This window comes from Leptosomus discolor, chromosome 1 (assembly GCF_034619465.1).
Source record: "Leptosomus discolor isolate bLepDis1 chromosome 1, bLepDis1.hap2, whole genome shotgun sequence".
Classification (NCBI taxonomy): Eukaryota; Metazoa; Chordata; class Aves; order Leptosomiformes; family Leptosomidae; genus Leptosomus; species Leptosomus discolor.
Window position 1 is genome coordinate 82,603,067 of NC_141391.1, and position 22,767 is coordinate 82,625,833.

The window sequence follows — 22,767 nt, forward strand, 5'->3', positions numbered from 1 at the left end:
GCCCTCACCCAGCCCAGGCTCCCCTAGCCCCGGGCAGACGCGGCCGGACAGACGGAACGCGCCCCCTCGCCACCGCTCCTCCCGCGGCCGGTTCCCGGCCACCCGTGCCGCGCTCCCCGCATCACCGGCGGGGCGGGGAGGGGCGGGCACAGGAGGGCAGCCGCTCCTCCGCGGAGGACGCCGACAGGAGCGGGCAGCCCCACCTCCCGCCTGCCTGCCTGCCTGCCTGCCTGCCTGCCTGCCCGCCCGCCTCTGCCTGAGGAGCCGCGGGCCGCCCGGGGCGGGGCGGGGCGGGGCGGGGCGCGGCACCTCCCCCCCCCGCGGGAGGGGGCGGGGCTCCTCTCCTTTGCGCCATGATGAACAAATGACCTCGCGGGGAATGAAATTTAAGTTCCACCGGGGGGAGAGAGTTCTCTGCTTCGAGCCCGACCCCACCAAAGCCAAAGTGCTCTATGATGCCAAGGTGACCCGCTGCGCGCGATCCCGCCTCCCCGCAAACCCCCCCCGCCACCCCGCTCCGCCGCGGGGCCGCGGCGCGGGGGGGGGGGGGGGGGGGGGGGGGGGGCGGGGCCGGCGCGGAGCCCGGCCCGCGGCCGTTGCTGCCGTTAGCGCGCGCCCCCGGGCGGGAGGTGGAGGGGGAAGCGGCTGCGGGCGCAGCTGAGGGGGCGGAGGGAGGGAGGCGGCTCCGCCAGTGGCACTTGTGCGGGAAACGGACGCCGGCCCGGGGAGAGGCGGGGGGGGGGGAGCGGGCGAAGAGGCCGCGGGGCGGGGGCTGCCCGCTGTCACGGGGTTGGGAGACAAAGCGAGAGGGTTCCCTCTCCTTCTGCCTTCTTTGTGCCGCCCCCGGCGGGGCTCGGCTCTCTTCCCCACTCCCTGCACACACCGGCCCCTCCGCCCCGGGGGTTGGGGGTGCGGGTAGTAGCTGTCTGCGAGGCTCTGGGCCTTCCCCACCGCAGGGCGGAGGCGCCCCGCTGCTTGCGTGACCGAGGGCCGGTGGAGCCCAGGCCGCCGGGGCCTTGCTCTCGCGTCAGGTAGAGAGCGGAGCCGCCGAGGGGCTCTGGAAGTGTCGGACTCGTTTCCCGCCTTCCGTTCTCGGCTGAACGGCTGCACAGTAATTCTGAACTCTTACTTTCATCCCTGCACTTTCATAGCGTAGCTCGATTTATTCCCCCTCCCTCCTCTCCCACTCTTGCTGCCTGCCCTTCCGCCTTCCCGAAGGGTTTCAGTAGTGCCGACGGTACAGTAGGGTACACAGCAGTGCGATAGCAAGCAGTGAGTGGCGACTGACTCACTTGGGCCTGGCCTTAAGCGTAGTGATAGTAATTGTGGAGCGTTAATGTAAATATAATACTGTTTCGGGGTATTGGTGGGACACAATATTTTTTCAGTCCTAAGTCGGCTGCACCTAACTTGCAAACAGAGTTCTGTTTTGTTTTGTTACAGAGAGGGGTAGAAAGGGGGGTATAGGAACTGGATTTCTGACCAAAGTCATACTTTTTGCTGCAAGTTTGCTAATTGTGTAGATGAGTGTTTTTCAAGCGTCTTTGAACAGGAACTCCACCTTCCTGTAATATTTTGGGCTGTCCTTTTGTTTGTACGTGCGTTCCTATGTTCTGACCACCACAACAGCTTTAATTGTCAGCCCTAGAGGTTAACCTGAGTGCAAAAAATAATAGTGCCTTTTCTTCTTTAAACAGACTTTAAAACACTCTAGACTCCGGCATAACTGTACTGGACTCCATCAATAGTTCTTAAATTCTGGACTCCCAAGTTAAAACGATACTGTAGCCTAACTACTGGGTGCATCTGAAGATGTGTGTGGTCTATAGAGAGCCATTCAAGTGCAGGCAGAATGATTGCTTTATTACTAGTCCTAAGAATCACTCTTCTTAGTGATTCACCTGAAATGTGTTTTGAGGTGCCCACCCATACGCGTGTGAAAGAGAGGGAGAAAACAAAAGCTTAGATACTCACAAAGCCTTTTAATGTTTTGTGGCTAAGATTCAGTGATGTTCTAGAGAGCAGCATTTCTGAGGTCTGTATGTTATAGAACTCTCTGGTCCCCTGCTTTGAGGGCATGAAGAGAAGGCACACAGGGGAAAACGTTGGTAGCCCAGATGTGTATCTGCATATCTGTATTGTGACACTGCATTGTCTACTTTCGCCTGTCTTGAAAGCGTGGGATGCTTGAGGGCAGGACAGAGATGGTTAGCAGTCCCAACTTTTAAAAGAGCTCAACAGAAAAGCTAGTTTTTGTGAATGTTTAGTATAATCCATATCTTCTACTCATATCAATATTCACTGGCAAAATTATAGATGTATTTAATTTCCGTAAATAAACATTTCTTCTTTTTTATTTGTGTATAAATTCCCTAAATACTGGAAAGCTCACTTTCTCTCAAGCTTTTTAATACATGCTATTCAATATTTGTTTCAGATTGTTGATATTGTTGTTGGAAAAGATGAGAAAGGCAGAAAGATTCCAGAATATCTGATCCATTTTAACGGTTGGAACAGAAGGTAAGAACCTGTGTGCACCCTTGCAGTTCTTCCGTTTCTTCTGTTTTGTTCCTCAAAGAAAAGTGTTGCGCAGAATATCAAAGGACTTTGATGTTTGCGTGAATATTTTTGGTTATGTGAGTGCCTTTAATATACTTGCTCACGTTGACACGTTGATCTGTTTAAGTGGATCAGTTTGATAGCCATGAGTTTAAACTTTAAGGGATATCTATCTTTGGCATATACTTGTGGCTCCTGGGTTTCCATTAGTAAAAGGAGTTTGAGTCTAGACCTGGATTGTTTGGTTATCAGGGCCAGTACTGTGTCTATAGCACGTGACGGTGCTACGGACGCCATTGCATGGTAAGTCAAGGTTTGGGAGATTTTAGATAGTAACCCAAGAGTTGAAGCCATGTGAATACGAAAGGATGCAAACCTTGTGATACAGATGTTGCTTCTGAATGACATGAAAAGAGTGCTTTTTAGGTTTAATTAGTATCAATTCATTAGTAATCGTGAGTGGTATATATTCATAGCCGTTAATTTTCTTTTGACCTATTCGTAGCTGGGATAGATGGGCAGCTGAAGATCATGTTCTTCGTGATACAGACGAAAACCGCAGATTACAGCGTAAATTGGCACGGAAGGCTGTGGCTCGCATGTAAGAAATCCTTTTGGTCTCAAAATGAAGGAGAGATTCATTTTCAGATTCAAACAGATACATCCAGGCATCTACAAGTGAGCTTGGCCTCTAAGCTCACGCTGTAGATGGTAGATAACTACTCAGTACAGTCAGTGCGTTCTAGAGAGCTACTCTTCTCATACTAAAGTAGATACCTACATATTGTTATTAAACAACACGCTGAATGACTTAACGCTTAATAACTATGTTATTCTTAACTATTGCTGCGAAATGCCCGTGTGTTGGATCTACATCTTCCCAAAGAAATGTACTTGAAAAATAACTTAGGAAAACCTGAAGTATTTTTCAGCCAAAGGCAATAATCTAATATTGGTTGGCCATGGCTTGAGGATCTGCTTGAGAACACGAATATGAGGTAATGTACAGACATTAAGGTATCCACTCTCAAATAAGCATTGTCCAAATTATTTCAACATTAACTAATGAAAGTAACTCAAACATATGTTTCCTGTGCATTTGCATGTAATGTAATTAGCTAGGATAAACAAATAGTATTAGCCAAATTTCAGTGAACCGTTTTATGTTCTGCAGGAGAAGAAAGGGAAGAAAGAAGAGACGTTGCAGGTTGCCTGGTGTTGACTCTGTATTAAAAAGCCTTCCTGCTGAAGAAAATGATGAGAGTAGTGAAAACTGTGAGCTTGTTTCCATTCTTTCATAACTGGCACGATGCCTTTAACTTTTTGAGTTAGGGGTACAGTGGATGCTGTAACTTGCTATTGGCTGACACAAGAGTATCACCATCCTATTTGGAACACATAGAGGCAGTCGTATGAAGAGTGAGCTCTATGTTTCATGCTAAGCATCTATTAAGTTGAGAGATGTCCTTTCTTCTTGTGTTCCATCACTTCCACTCAACTGTTCTAATCAGTGATTTCAGAGCTTAGTGCTGCTTTGTTTACTAGGTGCAAGAAGCCCTCAGTTTTCTTTGTGTGGTGTTAGGAAACAAAGACACTTCCCCCGTTAGTTTTTCGGCATATTTTAGGGGGCAGTAAGATTTTTTGCTTTCTCCAGTCTACCTGGCACAGAGGTCTGTTTCCTGTCAGCCGGTTTCACTCTCAAGCCAGGTCTTTCATTTCATAGCATTTTAGTTTGTGGCTTGAAAGCCAGCAGGAACACTGCCTGGCACTTAACCGACGTTCTGGCAATTGTCGCTGCTCAGATCTAAACATTCTGATCGAACGGTTAATAGGTTAATCCTCTGCTCAGAACTAAAGTCCAGTAAAAGTGGAAAAGGTCTGTGGGCATTCAGAAATGTAGGGGGCTTTTAAACATGAGTGTTTTTCAATTAGAGAGGATTGCAAGAATACTTCCTGTAAGATTCTTGTCTTATATATCTAAAAAGATTATAGTGTGCTGTAAATACTGCTTGTGTGTTTAGTTCAATTAGAATTATTCGTCCTTATTGAATAGAACAAGCTAGTTGTGTTTTTTTGGTGTTTGTTGTTTTGGGTTTTTTTGGGGGGGGTGGTGGTGGTGGTGTTATTTTGCACTGAGGCCTGAAATTATTTGGTCTCAACCTCTGCAATGTAATAATGTGAGATAAATATGTGAAATCTCTTTTACACAGCTATAAGTAGTTCTTCTTCTGATGACAGTGATGAAGGAACAGATGAAGAAATAAAAAGTGAAGAAAGTGACATAGAAGAGAGGACAGAAATGGTATATTTGTTAGCTCCTTAATAGAATTTAAATATCTGTATTTGAAACTCTGGAAAAATTGAAGTAGATGAAATATAGGCCACAGCTGGTTATTTAGTTGGAATTAAAAGCATAAGTTTCTTACTCCCGGTGCTTACTGTGGTTGAGTTTTTGAAAATTATAGATGATGTCATATTCTTGTAGAATTCTTTGACATTGATCTAAAAACACGTATATGTTTCTTTTCCTCTTTTTCTACACATAAGGCTTACGTAGAGAAAACATAGCAAACTGGGTTATCCAGATTTGTGGGTGCTGTAAAATTTGCTGGTCTATGCAGTTTGGACGAATCCTAATAGCAGCAGGATCTTTCTGGCTTTTGTATTTTACTGTGAAACGGGTGTGTCAACTCTGGTCTTAAATTAAAATGTAAAGGCCCCCTTCAAGGAAAAACATTTATTTTTTCTACATTATCGGAAAGAAAGTACAGCATAAACATTTGTCTGAAGGTCTGTGGAATCTGACTGCTACAGTGTGGGTGATGTGAAGCAGCAAGACAAGCTTTTGTTCATTCTGTGTTAAATACTTAAGTGAATGCTAAATTAAAAAGAGTTTTAAAAAATGAATTCGCAGATGACTTCAAAGCAGTGTTGTTAAATTGCTTACAGTAAGGCTGCTATCAGCTTAAATATTTACTATATATATTTTATTTTTGCATGACAAAACTTCATTGTTATATTGCATCCTGACTACTGAAGTTCTCTTTCACTAAGATTCATAAGCCCAACCAATATATTTTCTTGCACTTCTCTGTTGTAGAAAGAAGAACAAGACACTCACACAAAAAGGGACATGGAAGAAAGAGCAATAAGCATAGAAATTCCTGAAGTCTTGAAAAAGAAGCTTGAGGAAGACTGTTACTATATTAATAGAAGAAAACGGGTATGAAATAAAAGCTATGAAATGAATGTGCATGGGGAGGTGGGGAGGGCATCAAAAGTAGTTCTTGTGTATAACTGTTTTTTTGAACTTTATTGTAAAGGTGAGCTTAAGACAGTATAAGGAAGAATAAAAAGGTTGTGGGCAGCAGACTTCTCCGTAGCTAAAACATTGAGTTGTCGTTATATTTAGGAATGTAACATTTCAGTACCAAGTTGTGTTTTGGAGTGCAGTTTGTTTTTTAAACCTGGAAATGTAGTAAGCATGTTCTTGTTTCTCCACGTGTTTGTAAAGGATTAATCAAAAATGCAGTTTAAGGGTTCAAATTAATTGCTCCTGAAATAAATTCATGCAATAAAGACTTACGAAACCAGTCAGTACAGTACAAGCTCCTGTTTTAACTTGGTATGCTTACTAACTGGTTGTGTAAGACGTTAATTTGTTTTTCCTTTTTCAGCTAGTGAAGCTTCCTTGTCAGACAAATATAATAACCATCCTGGAGTCGTATGTGAAACATTTTGCTATTAATGCTGCTTTTTCAGCCAATGAAAGATCTCGGCACCATCAGATGACTCCACATGCTAATATGAATCTTCATTATGTGCCACCAGAGAAGAAGTAAGTAATCTTTAGTCCAGCGCTATTGTCACAAGAAGAATGACTTTGCATTCTACTTTCTGTTTCAAGGCTGTTCACTTCTGTGAGCTTATACTGTGATGTGTGTCTGTTTATGAGGCTTAAAATATTTGACAGATAGCTATAGTACAGTAACACAGAATTTGTTTGTCAGTGGGAGTCCCTATAATCTGCAAAGTCATTATGCAGAAGTATCAATATACTCTTTTATCATGTAAGCTCTTGTGAATATTGTGACCTGTTTTGGATGAATGTGTTGCTAATGACTATGTGAAGAATTTTTTGAGCACTGAGAGAGTATCTGTTATGAGAATTCCCTGCTTAAATAAAGCTGAGCAGGTTCAAATTCCATAAAGGATACAAATTTTATACAAACACTTAGAGAGAATTCCAAGTACAGGTGACTATTTTTTTTTTCAAATTGACATATTTTAAATCCTAGAGTCCACGTGTAGGGAAACAATGTGTGTAGTGACACCAATCCTGTTTATTAAAATTGATTGTGTCTTAGTTGCTGTTTCCTCAGCTGAGCTGTATATTCTGCCACCATGCTACAAATGCAGTGCGTTAACCCTGCGTGTTTGCAGTGTGGTTTTTTTCTTTGTTTTTTTTTCCTCTTACATGAAAGATTCTCAATATTAGATGAGACTGCTTCTTTATCTAAGTCTACACTGGGTGAAATCTTTTATTTTATCAAACAGAAATCTTGACTTTTGCTACCACTTGCTATTTAAATGGTGCATAATTAATTCTGTTCCTTGCGGCATTTTGGTCTACGTGAGTGTCTGGGTTTATATTGATGTCATTCATTATTTGACAGATTAATGATGCTTTCCATCTTTGTAGTATAATCTCCCAAACAAAAAGTCAGAAGTACAAACAGAAGTTTTTACAGACATTATGATTTTTAAACTGACTCCCTCAATAAAGCAGGTGCTTTAATAAGGAAAGCATGTATAATTTCAGTGAACCATTAAGTAGGAGAGATTCAGCTGACAACTTTACTGTATTGCCCTTACTGCTGTAACACAGAAGGTAGTTGACCTTCTGAGATGTGACAGAATTTCTGCACATGGTATCATGTCCCCTGACTCAATTTATGTATAGTGTTTAAAAAAAAAGGCAGTAGGTTTAGCAGGTGGTATGAAATGGTAATAGGAGGTACGGAATTTTTAAGGTGGGTCATTGTGGCAGCATCAAATTGCTGTTACCACGCCCATATATGTACTTGAGACATGAGATGAATACCTTCGTAGAGGTGAGAGGTGTTGCAGGTGGGCTGGACTCAAGTGTTCTTTGTTCTGCTTGTAACAGCACATCTACTCAGCACCTAGCACCCCAAGTCTTTTACACAAGCCCCAAACTGAAATTCCTGGTAGCCTCTAAATGTGGTGCTTCGATCACCAGCAGCAGGCTGTTGGGACCATCTCCAATGCAAAGGTATCTGTTTTGGTTGGTTCACTGGATCTCCCTGAAGCACATCTGAGTGGCTGTTGATCAAATTCTGCATAGGCCTTTTAGAGATTGAGTCTATTGAGTACCTACTTCTGGCAAGTGCCTCTTCTTTGAGCCTAGTAAACTTGGAAAAACGAAATAATGCTTACATGAAAAACTAACTTTATTTAAAGTAGATTTTATTAATCCAGTAAATAGTAATACGACAGCTAGTAATATATAGAAAAAATAGTAATAAAACAACTATATGATTTTGTTTGACTTTATTAAGCAGACTTTTAAAATTTGTATTTGTCTGAAGTCACCAACAGCCATCACTGTCTCTTTTAGTATTCTGTTAATCACTCATCATTACTTACTGATGAAGTCAGCATGTCATAGTTAAGGTGTTAATGATCTGTAAAAAGGGAATTTCCTACAACTGCACTGAAAAATTTTGGCATGCAACTTTGACATTTGTAATCCTCTCTTTTTTCTTTTTTTTTTTTTACCCCCCCCCCGCTCTAGTGTTGAGCTATGTAAAGAGATGGTGGATGGGTTGAGAATAACCTTTGACTTCACACTTCCATTAATTTTGCTCTATCCTTATGAACAAGCTCAATTTAAGAAGGTGACTTCATCAAAATTCTTTCTTCCCATCAAGGAGAACTCAACAAGTACTAACAGGTAGGTTGGGTATACGGAGTCCAATACTGTGTATCTCTTGAGGAGAATGCAATAGAATGTGTTCAGAATAGAATCATAAAATCACAGAACTGTTTGGGTTGGAAGGGACCTTGAAGATCACCTAGTTCCAACCTCCCTGCCATGGGCAGGGACACCTTCCACCAGACCAGGTTGCTCAAAGCCCCATCCAGCCTGGCCTTGAACACTGCCAGGGAGGGGGCAGCCACAGCTTCTCTGGGCAACCTCTTCCGGTGTCTCACCGCCCTCACAGTGAAGAATTTCTTCGTTTCTCACAGACTTTGACTTAAAAATTATCTTGAGAAAATGTTGAACTTTTCTGTGAATTACTTGGCTGAATTCAGGTCCTGAATTTCTCTCTGATGAACTTCAAAAGGGGTTTGTACTGACTGGTGTAGTGTTACACTGCAACTTCATGGGGAAAAAAAATTTACATTGAGATGTAAATTTGTGTTTGTTAACTTTTAAATTTGAAAATAAATATGCTTCCGGAAACTAGTATTTAAAAGAAGGCCTCATCACTTTGATAGTTATTGGGAGGAGACTGTCTAATTTGAAGTAAGTATTTAACAAGATCTTTGAAACTAAAGGATCTCTTTTGGGGGAAGAGCCCTGCTGTCTTCACTTCTGTAAAGCTGCCTTTTATTTCTTAGAAATCAGGAGGAGCTTTCCCCGAGTCCTCCTCTGCTGAATCCACCAACACCTCAGTCGACTGACAGCCAGCCTACAACAGGGGAGCCAGCCACGCCAAAAAGGCGAAAAGCTGAACCTGAAATTCTGCAGTCGCTGAGACGTTCTACGCGCCATAGCTCTAACTGTGACAGGCTGTCGGAAAGCAGCGCTTCCCCGCAACCTAAACGACGGCATCTTGAGACCCCAGCTTCTATGCCAAAGCTCTTCTTGCACCTCGAAAAAAGTAGGTTTTGCTCTTTAAGTTACTGCTCTAAGGAAGATTTTAAGTCTTGTTTTTTTGATGTCATCTGGACTGTGAACTGAATGATTGAAGTAGGAATTCATTACTTTTTGGATCAATTATTGATCTCTGAAGCTTATACCAAAGGGAGAAATACAAAGCAATATTCTCAGTACTTTGGTACTCTTATTTCTCAACAGAATTCAAGGAGCTGCTTTTCTGTGAGTCTACTTTAGGATAGCATTTATTGAATTCCGGTATTTAAGACTTTAAACGTTTTAGCAGCAGCTCTTGTTTAATGGCTTGTGGTTCCTTGAAACAGATAGTAAAATTTATTTCTGTTTTCTTTTGTTTTGTTTTTCCTTCTCTTTTGAAGAAACCCCTGTCCATAGTGGATCGTCTTCACCTATAACTTTGACTCCTAGCAAAGAGGGGAGTGCAGTTTTTAGTGGCTTTGAAGGTAGAAGAAACAATGAATTGAATGAGGTAACAGATTTTTATGCTACTATCCTAGATTCAATGATTGAAGGTTTCACTGACCTCAGAGTAGGGCTATATAAGAAAAGGTTTTGTTTGTATTACTTATTTCATCTTTGATTTTGAAGTTCTGCACAGACTGAATTGGTTATGGTGCTGTAAAGATTTCATAACCAGCATTTTCATGTCGTGTGTTTAGGTTTTGTCCTGGAAGTTGATGCCAGAAAATTATCCACCAAGTGATCAACCACCACCTCCCTCATATATCTATGGATCTCAACATTTGCTACGGATGTTTGGTAAACTGATGTAGAACTCTGTGCTGAATTAAAATGTCTTTATTTGGGTGTTTTTTTGGGGGGGGGCGGGTGAGCCTTTATTTCGGTGACTGTTTCCATGTGACTTTGTTTGCTTCATCACATTTAGTTTTATTTCTGAAGAAGTGTACATTTTAATTTGAAACTCTTAGGCTGTTCTTGAACTTGCTTATATCTTACAGGCTCTGCAAGCTTTCATTTAACAAAAGTAGACAAGCATTGCTTCCAACACACTATCAAACATCATTAAACCAAGCAGCATTCACTTTCTCGGCATGTTTATTTTCATAAGGCTTTGAAAGATCACCGAGTAACTTGCAAAGAGAAGTGGATGTTGCGAGGAGAAGAAATTTTTATATTCTTTTCTGTGTAGTGGATGAAATAATGAGAAGCTGCTTTTAAAAGAACCGGTGTAAACATTGTTTCTTTTATTTACAGTAAAGCTACCAGAAATACTGGGGAAGATGTGCTTTCCTGACAAAAACCTAAAGGCTTTAGTAAAACACTTCGAAATGTTTCTGAGGTAATGTGACACAATGCACCACAGCAGTGTTTGCACTGTTACATAGATCTAAGTGTCCTGGAATGACAAGGGGTTTATAAAATAAGATGTTCATTTTCTGTAACTACAGGAACATGATAAAATTAATATAAGATATTGAATAAAGATCATACAGGATTTTTGATTCTGTAATTCAAATTGAAAGCAACCTGAACTCCCCACTTGAAAGTTTTGAGAAATGCAGTGTTGGAGGACTGTAGTATAAAAGTTTATTTGCTAATATGTATAGTGCAACAAGTCTGACTTGGTTAAGAAGCATGTTTTATGAAGAAATAAAACTGCATTGTTATTTTTGAGAGCATGATCTGAGAGTTTTGATGTTTCATCAGTATTAGTGGGGGGAGAAGCTTGTGGTTTAGAACATGTTTTTAATTGTGGTAGGGTGTTTGGGTGTGTTTTTTAAAAGAAAATTCTGTCCTAATTGAGCTTTAAATGGAAAGGTTTCCCTATTATGCAGTGCAGTGGCTTGTAGAGGAGCCCAGACTCTCTGACCATGCCAGCTCCGTGAGTGGAGTCAGTATGGTCGTACCTGCACCGTGATTAGCTTTGTTTGTCAGGCACTCTAGTTAGTATCTCTGCATAACATTGTTGGGGTAGTTCGATATCTAGTGTGGCACTGCATTGTACAGCATCAATGCAGTGGAAAATAAATTTGCCAAGGAAGGCTTAACAGGAGAAAGTGTTGTAAATGGTAAACATCTGGAGCGAATGTGGAACTCCTAACTTAATTTTGGTCAAAGGCTCTTTTAGTAGCCCCATACTTAAAAGTGACATACTGTGGCACTAGGATATCAAAAGTCCTGTTAGAGATGAGGGAGATGAAAGCTTTAAAATGCTTTTAGTTTAATTGTCTATTGAAAATAAAAGGTGTCTCAAATGTCAAAATTTCTACAATATAAAATTTTTCTCTTGAAGTGTTTAATTTTTTAGTGATTCCTTTTTACATCTGTATTTTGTCAGATCCTTATTAGTATTCGAAATATCTTTTAAGTTAAGCAGGATGGCATTAGTGCTTATTGTTGGAAACCTATTTTTGCTTGGAGGGAATATTATTTAGGATGCTTAACTCGCTGTGGATCAAATCTGTTTTTATCAGACCTCTGCCTTTTCAGATTCTTCTGTGTTGGTCAGAGCAGGTCTCTACTCTTTAGCATGTTAAATGCAGTTTCTTCATACCCATTCTATGGATGAGCTGTGGTGGAATGGAATAGAGGGAAGGAAGAAGCATCCCCTCACCCACCCATACAAGTAGGGAAGTGATTAAACTGGAAGTTCTAATGGTAGTATCCATATGTGTCTTATTTTCCCATCTGACCATCCTGGTGAAATGTGTAGTCATCTATAAATAGATTTATTTTTTTTTTAAATCAGAAGATGTTTCCACATCAGCATTTTTAGATTGGATAGAACTGTGCTTTTGAAGCAGATCTCTGTAGTTCCCGCTTACCATGCTTTGCGTTGCATTGCAGAGTGCTCTGAGTACATAAGCTGGATTCCTTTTGGAAAACACTTCAGCAGCAGTGTGCTGCAGTACTAGGGGGCATTCAGTCATCAAGACCAGACTACAACTAAACCAAAATGAGCCCCCCAAGGCAAGCATAGTGCGGGTATCACATATGTGGTACAATAAAATAGTCAAGGGCTGGGTGGTTTTTTTTTTTTTTCCAAGTGATTTCTAAGCCAGTGTCGTGCTTGTTTTACTGATGCTGTTCTCAAGATTTCTTTTCTATGCTGAAGGAATGATTTCTATGGTTTTGTCAGAACTGGTCAGGTGGAGGACCTTCCTGAAAAAGCTTCCAAGTTACAATTACTGCTGGAGGAAGCATTTGATTTTCTTCTTAGACTAGTTTCCTTACCAGATATGCTATGGTGTATTCAAATAGGTAACTTAGAAACCAGTGCAAGTTATTAGGGTTTTTTTTTTTCCAACACATTCATGGGGCTTTAGGATGTCTTTCATTTGAGTATTTCTTTGTCCCATATGTCATTGAAAGTGGTCAAACAATTACATTTTCTAGAAGCTTGTTCAGACTTGATTTTTGTCACAGAAATACTTCTGCATTATCTCTTTCTCATCACAAGAGGAAAACTTGAGGCTGAGGTGACATCTTGTACTAGTTCTTCAGTTTTCACGTTCTGTCTTTTCCTTTTTGGGAACGAAAAGATTAATGGATGTTTATTAAAAACATTTTCTATTAGTTCTGTTCTGACTTACCTTTTGAAAGGTAAGAACGGTCGTACACAGTCTCTATGTATTAAATGATAGTAGCCAGTTTGCTTAAGACTGCCTAATTTCTCTTGCTGAATTGCTCTTGAGTGACAAGCTGAAGCAGTCTCCTTTTCTTTATTTTTCTAATAGCACACAAGGGATTGAAGCTGTGTGTTTGCATTAATAAAACTGTTTCTGAATATTCTTTGAATTCTAGGTAGAACAGTCCAAACATAAGTAGTTGTATGTAAATACAAGTTTCGTGTGGTATGCAACTGATTCAGCTCTGGCATAGGTACTGATTTAACTTCGTATTATGATTTTATGGCTAAAATTTACAGTTTCATTTAACATTCTTACTATTAATCTCATGTGGGCTGAGAAACTGAGACATTTAATATAACACGTAGTCTTGAAGCTTGTTTTATTGAGTACTAGATAGATGCGTTAAATTCACTTTGAGATGCTACATGGGTAATATTTTCCAGTCATGCCCTCAGATTGCTGCTAGACAAGATTGATCTCAGTTTCCCAGACAACATATATTTTTAAGGGATGTATGAAATACATCTTTTCAGGTTTCATATTAAGTAGAAGCTGTACCCTTTGTGCTTAGTGCAGGTTTCTACAAATGCGCATAATGAAAATTTCTTCATGGAGAACGTGAAGGCTGATTTCTCAATTACAGAATTTGCAGAAGTAAAGAAAATTAGTTTCTCAAATTAGAGCACAATACTCTTAGTCTTCACTTCAGATTATTTAGCTCTGAAATAATTCATAATGCTTGCAGAAGAATAACAGTCTGAAATGGATGTTTGTGACAAACTCGGCAGCTGGGTTCGCTGAATTTCACTTATAGTTTGAGTTTAGTCTTCAGGAGCAAGCAGTGGAAGCTAACGCAGGAACTGGTGCCTACTAGCTGGTAATCCTACTAGTAAAGGACCCCTGATTAAATCTTCCTGCCTGTTAATAGTTTTTGAGATAAAGCCAGTATTGCCTTTTAACGAATTCCAGTATTTCGGCCGTCTTTTTAATAAAGTGCTGTATGTGCTGTATTTTACGACTTCTGTGTTGTGAAGTGCCTAGCATGCCTCCGGAGTCTGCTTAGTGATGAGAAATGGTAGGTAGATGAGAACTGAAAGTGCCAATTTTTGTTTTGCCATTTCCATTGATTTGAACACAGCCTTGACTTGGAAAACTGTTTTGGAATCTGCTCAGGACTGTTGACTAATAGGAGATACTTAAAAATTAGGAGAATAGAACATGCCTGTTTTTAGACTAGCAAGACCTGTTTTCACCGAGGTAATTTCAGTCAATGGCATTTGCATTTTAGGAAAAAAAGCAAAACAAAGTGGCATAGCACTTCAGAAAGCCATAGGTATTTTGACTTTCATGAAATACAGAAGAATGAGTAAGTGATGAAGTATTTCTAAAATAATACTTCTAAAATTTCTAATACTTTTCCAGATGAGGCCAATATGTAATATTTCAGGTTGTGGAAAACTGCATTCTTAATGGTCAAAGACTTTCTGGTTTTGTTAAAAACCCACTGATATTTCAAACTCAGTGTATCCTGCAAGTTGTCTCTTTCATTTTAGGGCTCTTTTTTTTTTTTTTTCTTGATGTGTTACAACCTGCTTATATCTATTGTGCCACTCTGCTCCGTGGGTAGAAAACTATTGTAATACTGTTGAGTATTTTATGAGAAGGAAGCCAAATCAGAATGCAGCCAAATTAGAGGACTGTGATAACAAAATGTGTATCTAGAAAGATGATAAATTGTTTGAATTAACCTTAGGAAATACATCTGTGGTTTTGATAGCACGTTTTTTGAATGTAGTAATTTTGTTATATGTAATTGCAGTGGTGAATTATGACCACTAGTCTGTGCTAATGTGCAATTAATAAGAGGTTATTGGTAGCTTTCTGAGAATGAAAAAAGGACGCATTGCACATGGTGAATGGAATAGAAAACATCTTTAGGTGAAGTTGCTTGTGATGGAGTTCCTACTCATTGCGACTTGAGTTGCAAGAAGGCAACTGATTAAAAATCACTTTTGAAAAATCACAAAGAATGCAATTCTGCTACTGTTTCTTATGTTGATTAAGGCTTCTCTATTTGCCTCTGTTTTTTGGATTAACCAGTTACTTGACAAAAAGTACCTGTGCAGCGTAGCAATTGTGACATACTGGAAAACTTCATGGACTTGGATGTGAGAAAATCAAGGTTCTGAGTGTTAATGGACAGATGTGGGTTTAGAGGCACAAGAAGATAAAGGAACTCTTTTTTTGAAGTTTTGAAACACTTTGAAATGAAGGAATTCTACTTGCACAGTGCATGTATACGCCTTATTTTAGGGTATTATGAGCATTGTATTTGGGTTTTGATGTATTAATTGAATGGGTAGAAAGGTAACTGCCGTGTTGGGTCCTCTCAGACTTCTGGCACCTTTTATATTGAAAGCTTCTTAGTCAGTAAGTACCTGGTATTATACAGGTTCTTATTTTCAGTAGGCTTTTGTTGTCTGGTTGGTCTGCAGAATCTGCTTGTTTGTGCTCAACTGTTCTTGACTAACGTTTGATTCCTTTGCCAAAAAGGCTTCCTGAACTGGCACCATGTGGATTGCTTCTCTTCCTTCTGCTTACCAAATTGTCAGGTGCCTGGGTATTTGAATGAGGAGCATCTTCCTTATCATAGCAGAGGTTTGGGTCATGGATCTAAAGTGAAAGGTTGCACAAAATATTTTGCGTGTTATGGTAGCTTTTTTAGAAGGCAGCTCTAGGAATTGGTTCTGGCATCTGTGCTGGCCTTGCTGAAAGTGCTGCTGCTTCCTCCAGACCAACCAAGGACTGATGTATTGAGCTGTAGGACTTTTTCCCCAAAAGGTCTACTAGAAGTTACCACTTCTAATTTTCACTCATTCAGCCTGATTACCTGAAATGTTACGTTGGCAGCTTGGCATCTTCAGAGTTCTCTGCGCTTGCCCTTTAAAGGCCAAGGAAAATGATGTCTCATTCTGTATGTGAGTGAGTGACAAGAGTCCTGTCAATGAAACAAGCCTGTTGGTTTCTTTGGCGTGGTTCTTGAGACACTGGATATCAGAGTAAACATCTGAAACTTTTCACTTCACTTGTTCTGTTGACTGCACTGGGGCTATGATGAACTTTGTGTTGGCGAGCTTTTGCCTGAACAGCCTTCCAGATAGAGACGAGCCTATCAATTGGAGGCGGGGCGGAGGGAGCAGGTGGTGGTAAATACTTTTGTATGAAACTAAGCCTTTCAGCTTTCCAATCCTGCATTTGAGTAGTAGTCTTGGAGAGGGGATAGCTTCTTAATCTGCAAATGACATTTCTTTTGATGAGGTGACTCACGGAGTTAGGACCCATCATGCTCTTTAAGCAAATTCCTTTAGATAGATCGTTACAGTTGCCTTTCAAACAGCATCTAGCCCAGGCCACTGATCTCATCAAAGCATCTGCTTACCTTCTAGAACTTGGAGCTGTAGCGAAAGTGTGTTAGATGTCATCTTCTTGGAAACTTTTCTTTTTAACTCTGTATTCTTATACCTTTATGGCTGAGGTTGTCTGTCTTAAAATTATTAAGGTTTTCCTTTCTTCAGAATTTTCACCCTTTTCAGGACATCTCTGAGTTCATTCATGTGATGGTAGCTGACATTTAAAAGAGTGTTTTTCTTCAAGCAGAGACTGTTCAGGTAATAGGCTGTGTTGATGCTGCCAAGTCAGGGACGTTTTTGCTACCAGATAACACTCTTAAAGCTCGTATTAATTCAGTGACTCTGTTGAGAAACGTTCCTGACGTGTATATCTATGTCAAGTGGTCTTTTAATATGGATAACAATAGTTCTATGCCTCTCTTTGGTAGCTCTGCCTGCATAACCCTCAGCCAGATGGTAGTATATTCGTGAGGCTATTGCTTGGAGTCCCCTGAGGTAAGCTTACTTATGGACTGCTACATCTGAAGATCAGAACATAGGAATTCTTCAAGCTAGGTTGCCCATGTGTCTTTTTCCCTTGTTGCCATCCCCTCTAGTGCTTTCTGAAGTGTGGCTTTTCTAGGAAACTAGTAGAGGGGGAAGTAGCTGTGTTGTGTCCTGAGCAGAAGCGTGAAGCATAAGTGTTCTTTTTGTGGATGCTCATGACGAGAAAAAAGTGCGATCTTACATCAGGATGTTTGTGTGGACTGTGCATCTCAAAACTCAGTTACTCGTAAGCAGTTTCACCGTGTAGGTGTACGCATGTGAACTCTGTAAAAAGTATAAAAAAGAAAAAGGCAATAATGCAACAGGTGACTGAATTGATCAGATTTGTGAGTTAAAAGTGATGAAACTGTTTCTGTATAGCTAAATAGCAATGTGCCTTCTGATCTATAGCTGAACATTGGCTCTGCTTGCTGAGTACAGCTCCCTCTTTTTTTTTTTTTTTTTATCTTAGCTCCTGACTTGCAGGTGCCAGTGAAATTGATCTTTGTACTATTTCAGCTTTTCCAAGAGCAAAGCATTAGTGAAATATCCAGTAGCTAAGAATCTTATGAGACTCCTGATATTTCTGTGCCAGCTTTCTGTGCTGCGATGTAGTTTGAAAACAGCCTCAGAAGGGCCACTGCTCTTTGTATACAGATAACAAGGGATTGGGACAGAAGCTGACACTGTTCTTTTGCCCGTTTCCTCTTTGTTTCTGTGCAGAGAATAATTTGTATTTGCTAGCTCTGGGGTATTTTGGTTTTTATAACCGTTACATTAAGAACAGAGAGATGTACATGTGACCACATGCATTCTGCCTATCTGCCTACCTTTGGTGGTTTTTTTGAGTTGTAGCTGTACCACAAGCATCTCAGCTGAAATTTCTCCTCTTTACCAGCTGTCACTTTAGCTTGCACCAAACTGGCATTTATGACCAATGATCTTAAGCAGAAGTCAGGACATTTGTAAGAGAAAATGAACCTGTTTCCCATTGCTTGCCCTTGAAATTCTTGGAACTATCAGCTGCCCCATGTCCTCTGAAGGTTCCTTTGTTTTACTGACGTTCTTTTAAAATAGACTCCCTTGTATGATCTAGCACTTGGTACTGTGTTTTGCAGAATGTTATCCAATGACACTAAGAATTTGTTCTGCCCCTGTAGTTTGTTTATCTCTTGAAGTTGTTAATGTGTGTCAATGAAGAATTATTAATTAAATTCCATTTGTGGCCTATCTTAATCTTGTGCAACCTAAGTGTGTTAAAAGTTATACTCAAGTATATTAAGTTTTAGGCCTTTTCACAGTCAGTTGATACTATGCCCACCTATCCCAGAATGGGATTTGTAGCTGACTACAGTCAGAGGTCATAGCAGTTGATGGTTCAGGTATTTGATTAGCTTCTAGGTTGCTATGATTTCCGTATTCTTTTGTAGTGGTTTTCCTAGAGTGAGGGGTGTGTATAGTCCAAATGATTGACATGTCTCAGTGAAGAATAAGAGGATCTGACTGTGTGAATTGTTTTTGTGTGTCCTTGGATTATTTTCTAACGGGTATCTCTCATCTCACGAAAAAAGGTGTTTTACAAAGTATTAGAGCAATTTATGGCCTAGTAAGTAGAAGGGTGGTCAATGGTTTTAACAACAAGGGCAAGCACTAAGTAGTGTGGCTCAGTGTACTCATCAAATATTGGTGATTTTAATGTAGATTTGTGATTTTTTTTTTTTTTTTTTTTTTTTTTGTTCAAGAAGAGAATAAAACTTTTTTTTCTGGTTCATTCTTTTGCCAAAGTGTAGCGAATTTGCATTTGCTGCTTAGTAGTTCGTTGCATTGGTTGTGACTGTGTTTTGTTCTTTCAGGGGAAAATATTTCACTGCTGTTTTTATTTCATTTATTTAAATGCCTTTATTTCTGTGAATAGGAAATTGGTATAATGCAACTGTAACATGCTGTAGTATTAAAACCATTTTTTTTTGATTTAGCAAAATAGTTTTCATGGATTTTTTTTAACTCTCTCTCAACCTAAATTATGTAATCCTTTTTGCTTTGTGCTATTTAATAAAATTGGAAGCTGCTGTTGGACCCAATGAGAAACTAGCACAGTAAGAATACTTATAAGTAAAAAGAATGCTAAAGTATTTAATGCACTTAGGATTGTGTTAATGAAGACTCTGCGGAACTTAGCTTTACTTAGCTCTTACACATTTATGATGATAGCTTCTGTGGTGGCAGTCTGACAGAGCCAGTTGGATCCTTGCTTTAAATACAAGAGAGATCTTTCTGCCTTTTGGCAGTACCTGCCCAGCTGTGTGTTGCTACAAATTATGTGCTTGATTAAACACTGTTATGGGTCATGTAACGGCACCTTTTCTGCTCGATTCCTTAGGTAGTGTTTAAAAACAAAAACAAGCTGCTGTTTGATCTCCTTGGAAGTCTGTTGATTGTCCAGCCAGTTCACTTGTGTATCATAAACCTGAAAGGTTTTGCATTAGAAACCACCCTAGGTCCCTCTGTACTGTTAATTACAGAACTCCTATGAAATAAGAGGTACAGAAGAAGTTGCCAAAGTGCCTTCTAAATAAATGGTGACACAGTGAAGGATTGATTTCTTCTAAAAAAGCTTGTATTTCTCACTGCTTTTCCTAGAATTAGTAGGATGCAACCAGTTAGTCCTCCAGTTTAGCGCTTGTTTGGTGCCCACGTTTAAGTACAAGGATTTGGTGTGTCGGGCGGGGGATATCAACCTTTTTTCATTTATCTGTGTTTTTGTGCTGTAACCTTTCTGTATGAGCTCTCAGCAATTAATATATTCCTGATTAAATTTAGATTGCCTTATAGAGAGAATCTTGTCAGTATTCTTTGATGCCTTGTCTCTCTCAAGATCAAAGGACATGCCTAGCTCAGGCAGTGTAGCTGTGAGTGAGGTTGGAGAAATAGTGTGGTTTTAATTGCATTCATCTGTACATTTTTTTAAAATTTGGACTTTCTGTGTCCAACGTATTGGTTATGCAAAACTGGTATTTTTAGTGTCCAATAGTGAAGTCATCTCCCTAGCCGGTGGTTCTTGAGAGAAACCAGATTCTGCAAATGATGTTTCCTGTCGTTTCCGTTGCTTCCTACTCTGACTCAGAGAACCTGTAGCTAACATTTTGCTGTGTTCATTGATGCTGATAGTTATTATCCAGGTATTTTTGAAGGTCTGTGTTTTTTGGTTTTTTTTTCTGAAGTATGACTTGGTCCGTACTTCAAGGTTTAAGAACCGTTATGTCCTTTTGCATATCCGATATCTTTGTATACAAAGGAAAGAGCAGAGAGCTTATAGTCATTTCAGCTGTTTGTGACTGTTTCTTTGGTTTAGGATTGAAGGTGAAAATAAGCAGTGCAAGTGAGTTTGCTTATTTTAATCTTCAATCCTAAACCGAAGAAAGAGTTGTATGTTAGCAGAGCAGGAAGACATGATAAAATACTGCATGCTTGGCTGTTTGAATACTACCTGAAGACCAGCATGCAGAAATCTGAAATTAGGGAAGTGGATTTGTAAAGGATGTGTATTTGTCTGAGAGCCATATTTAAATCAGATATTCATAAGGGCTGGAGACCCTAAATGCGCAGACCTGTGAAAGAATAAATCATAGCTTTACTTACCGTAAAAGATACAGTTTGACTTAATGGGTACTGGCCGTTTGTATAAGGTACTGACATACTGATAACTGAAAGTCCTGGTTTTGAGACACATGAAAATAGTATGTTGAGCAGGTGACTGACAGAAGGTGCAGAAAGATCTCTTGACTTTTTTTTTTCTTCTATGATAGTTCTTTGCATTCTTTTCTGAGTGTAGCTTCAACTTCTAGATTTTTTTTTTTAATTGAGCTTGAGCAAATTTTTTTAATGCTATTTGGATTTGGGGATGATAGGGGAAGGCTGTTTTTCACTATGTAAAACTTGTAAAAATAGGGCAAGCCTTTTGTATGCCAAGTTTCAAAGTGTAATAATTCTTAATTCCCAGGCTGTGGTTTTGCTGAGCTTAAAAATTAAATTGAAAATAGCTTTCCTCTTTAATGTTTCATGTTCTGTTCCTTTTTTTTTTTTTGGTGTGCTTTCTTCTCAGGTTTTTAGCAGAATACCATGATGATTTCTTCCCAGAATCTGCTTATGTAGCTGCATGTGAAGCCTACTACAGTACTAAAAATCCTCGGGCAATCTACTGAAGCTGTTAATAAATGAAATCCTACTATACGTAGCCAATGACAATGCTATTTTGCCACATGGCTACAAGATGAAAATGAAAAAGGAATTAGAACCAACTTCTGGAGTTGAAGAAATAGAGAAATATCTTCTGTGATGGTTGGATTGCGTAGGAATGGAGAACTTTTTTTGAGATGTGTATAGACTGCGTTGTGAGTTGCTTAGAGGATTGAATATAACTCTGACTCCAGCTGAATGAAGAAGCCTTGTTCTGACTTCTAATGCATAGGACTGCATAGGACTATTAAAGAGGAAAGGAGGCAAAAGCAGATGCATTAGCAACAGGACACTTTCATGAAGGTAGATCATCACGCTGTTTCATTTTAGCTCAACCTCTCCAGCCTGAGAAATAAGACTTGACTACACAGTTACGTGAAGAGAATGCGTAACTGGTACCTTACGGATTTTTTTCCTTGCAAATTGCACTTCATTTTGTGGAACTGTCACAATAGAAAAGATTGCTTAATGTAAAGGTGGTTTTGCTGTTTGGCTAGCATGACATCTGCCTCAAGAATGACTTTGTTGCTTGAATGAAAGATGTGTTGCTTACTTTGCATTTTGCAAAGGTGTATATAGCTCTTTTCACGGTAGGGCTGCCAGAGTTCCAAGGAGGGCTCACGTTCCCAGTGATTCAACATTTACCTGGCAATAAATGATTTCCAGAGCCATTCTGAAAGAACTGATTTTCTACAAGTAAACGGAGAAGTCAATAAAGTGGTGGCAGTTTAACTGGCAAACACTTCTTTTCTTAATAAAGTTCACAGTAGCTGCTGTGTAAATGTGTGATTTTGACTGTCTAAAACGTCTTGTTTGTGCTTGGTTAGTATTTTTGAGATCGCTAAGCGTGCATATAATGAGAGGTGGGAGTGTTGACAACACAGGGAGAGAAGCCCTTTCTGATAGTATTGGGTTTTTTTCTACAGACTTGAAGGATGTCTCTTTAGACAGTTGTAAACGCTTTAGCTCTGGAAATAGGAATTCGGTGAGGACTGAGTTCCTAGAAATCTGACACCATCTTCAGTAGAAATAATTGAAATATAATTCCTGTCTTGATTGTCATCAGAGCCTCATCCATGACTTAGAACCCTGGCCTTCAGAATCCTCTACTATGTCAAGACAGACACAGATTTTTAAAGAAAATAGGACTCGAGGCTCATAGACTACTGCATTAATCAGTCTGTAATCCTTCCTAGTTCAGAAAACTTGCCTTAGAACACTTACCTGTAATGCAGAACTCAATGCATTCCTCCCAGATTTGCAGAAACTAGTAGTTAGGAGAAATCATCTTTCAAATGTAAATGGCAAGCTTGGTCTAAGAGGCCAAAGGAAATCTGAACTTTACTGTTGGCGTTCATTGTCGCTCACTTTTCAGCATGTACTGGTGTGTTAAAGCTTTTGAACTGAAAAAATAAGGATTACCTTGGTTTTAGCAATTTTGGTTCTGCTGCTCAGAAAAACTTCTATAAAGAGCCTGTTAAACTTAATGGTCATTAAATGAATGTCTGGCATGGATGCA

The 22,767-nt window shown here is 39.8% G+C and overlaps 1 protein-coding gene across 4 annotated transcripts; it reads left to right on the forward strand.

Annotated features, from left to right (window-relative positions):
* Positions 1-309: 309 nt before the first annotated feature.
* Positions 310-22,034, forward strand: MSL3 (MSL complex subunit 3). Of its 4 annotated transcripts, none has more exons than XM_086477166.1 (14): positions 310-463; positions 2,438-2,520; positions 3,065-3,160; positions 3,734-3,834; positions 4,770-4,861; positions 5,660-5,782; positions 6,237-6,397; positions 7,730-7,855; positions 8,378-8,536; positions 9,208-9,470; positions 9,844-9,953; positions 10,144-10,243; positions 10,700-10,784; positions 21,115-22,034. In XM_086477166.1, exons 1-14 carry the CDS (start codon positions 365-367, stop codon positions 21,212-21,214), a joined length of 1,698 nt encoding a protein of 565 aa, XP_086333292.1. In that variant the 5' UTR covers positions 310-364; the 3' UTR covers positions 21,215-22,034. The 4 variants fall into 4 exon arrangements, with proteins under 4 accessions (XP_086333292.1, XP_086333299.1, XP_086333306.1 ...); XM_086477173.1 differs by having other exon boundaries at positions 7,823-7,855; XM_086477180.1 differs by lacking the exon at positions 7,730-7,855.
* Positions 22,035-22,767: the final 733 nt, after the last annotated feature.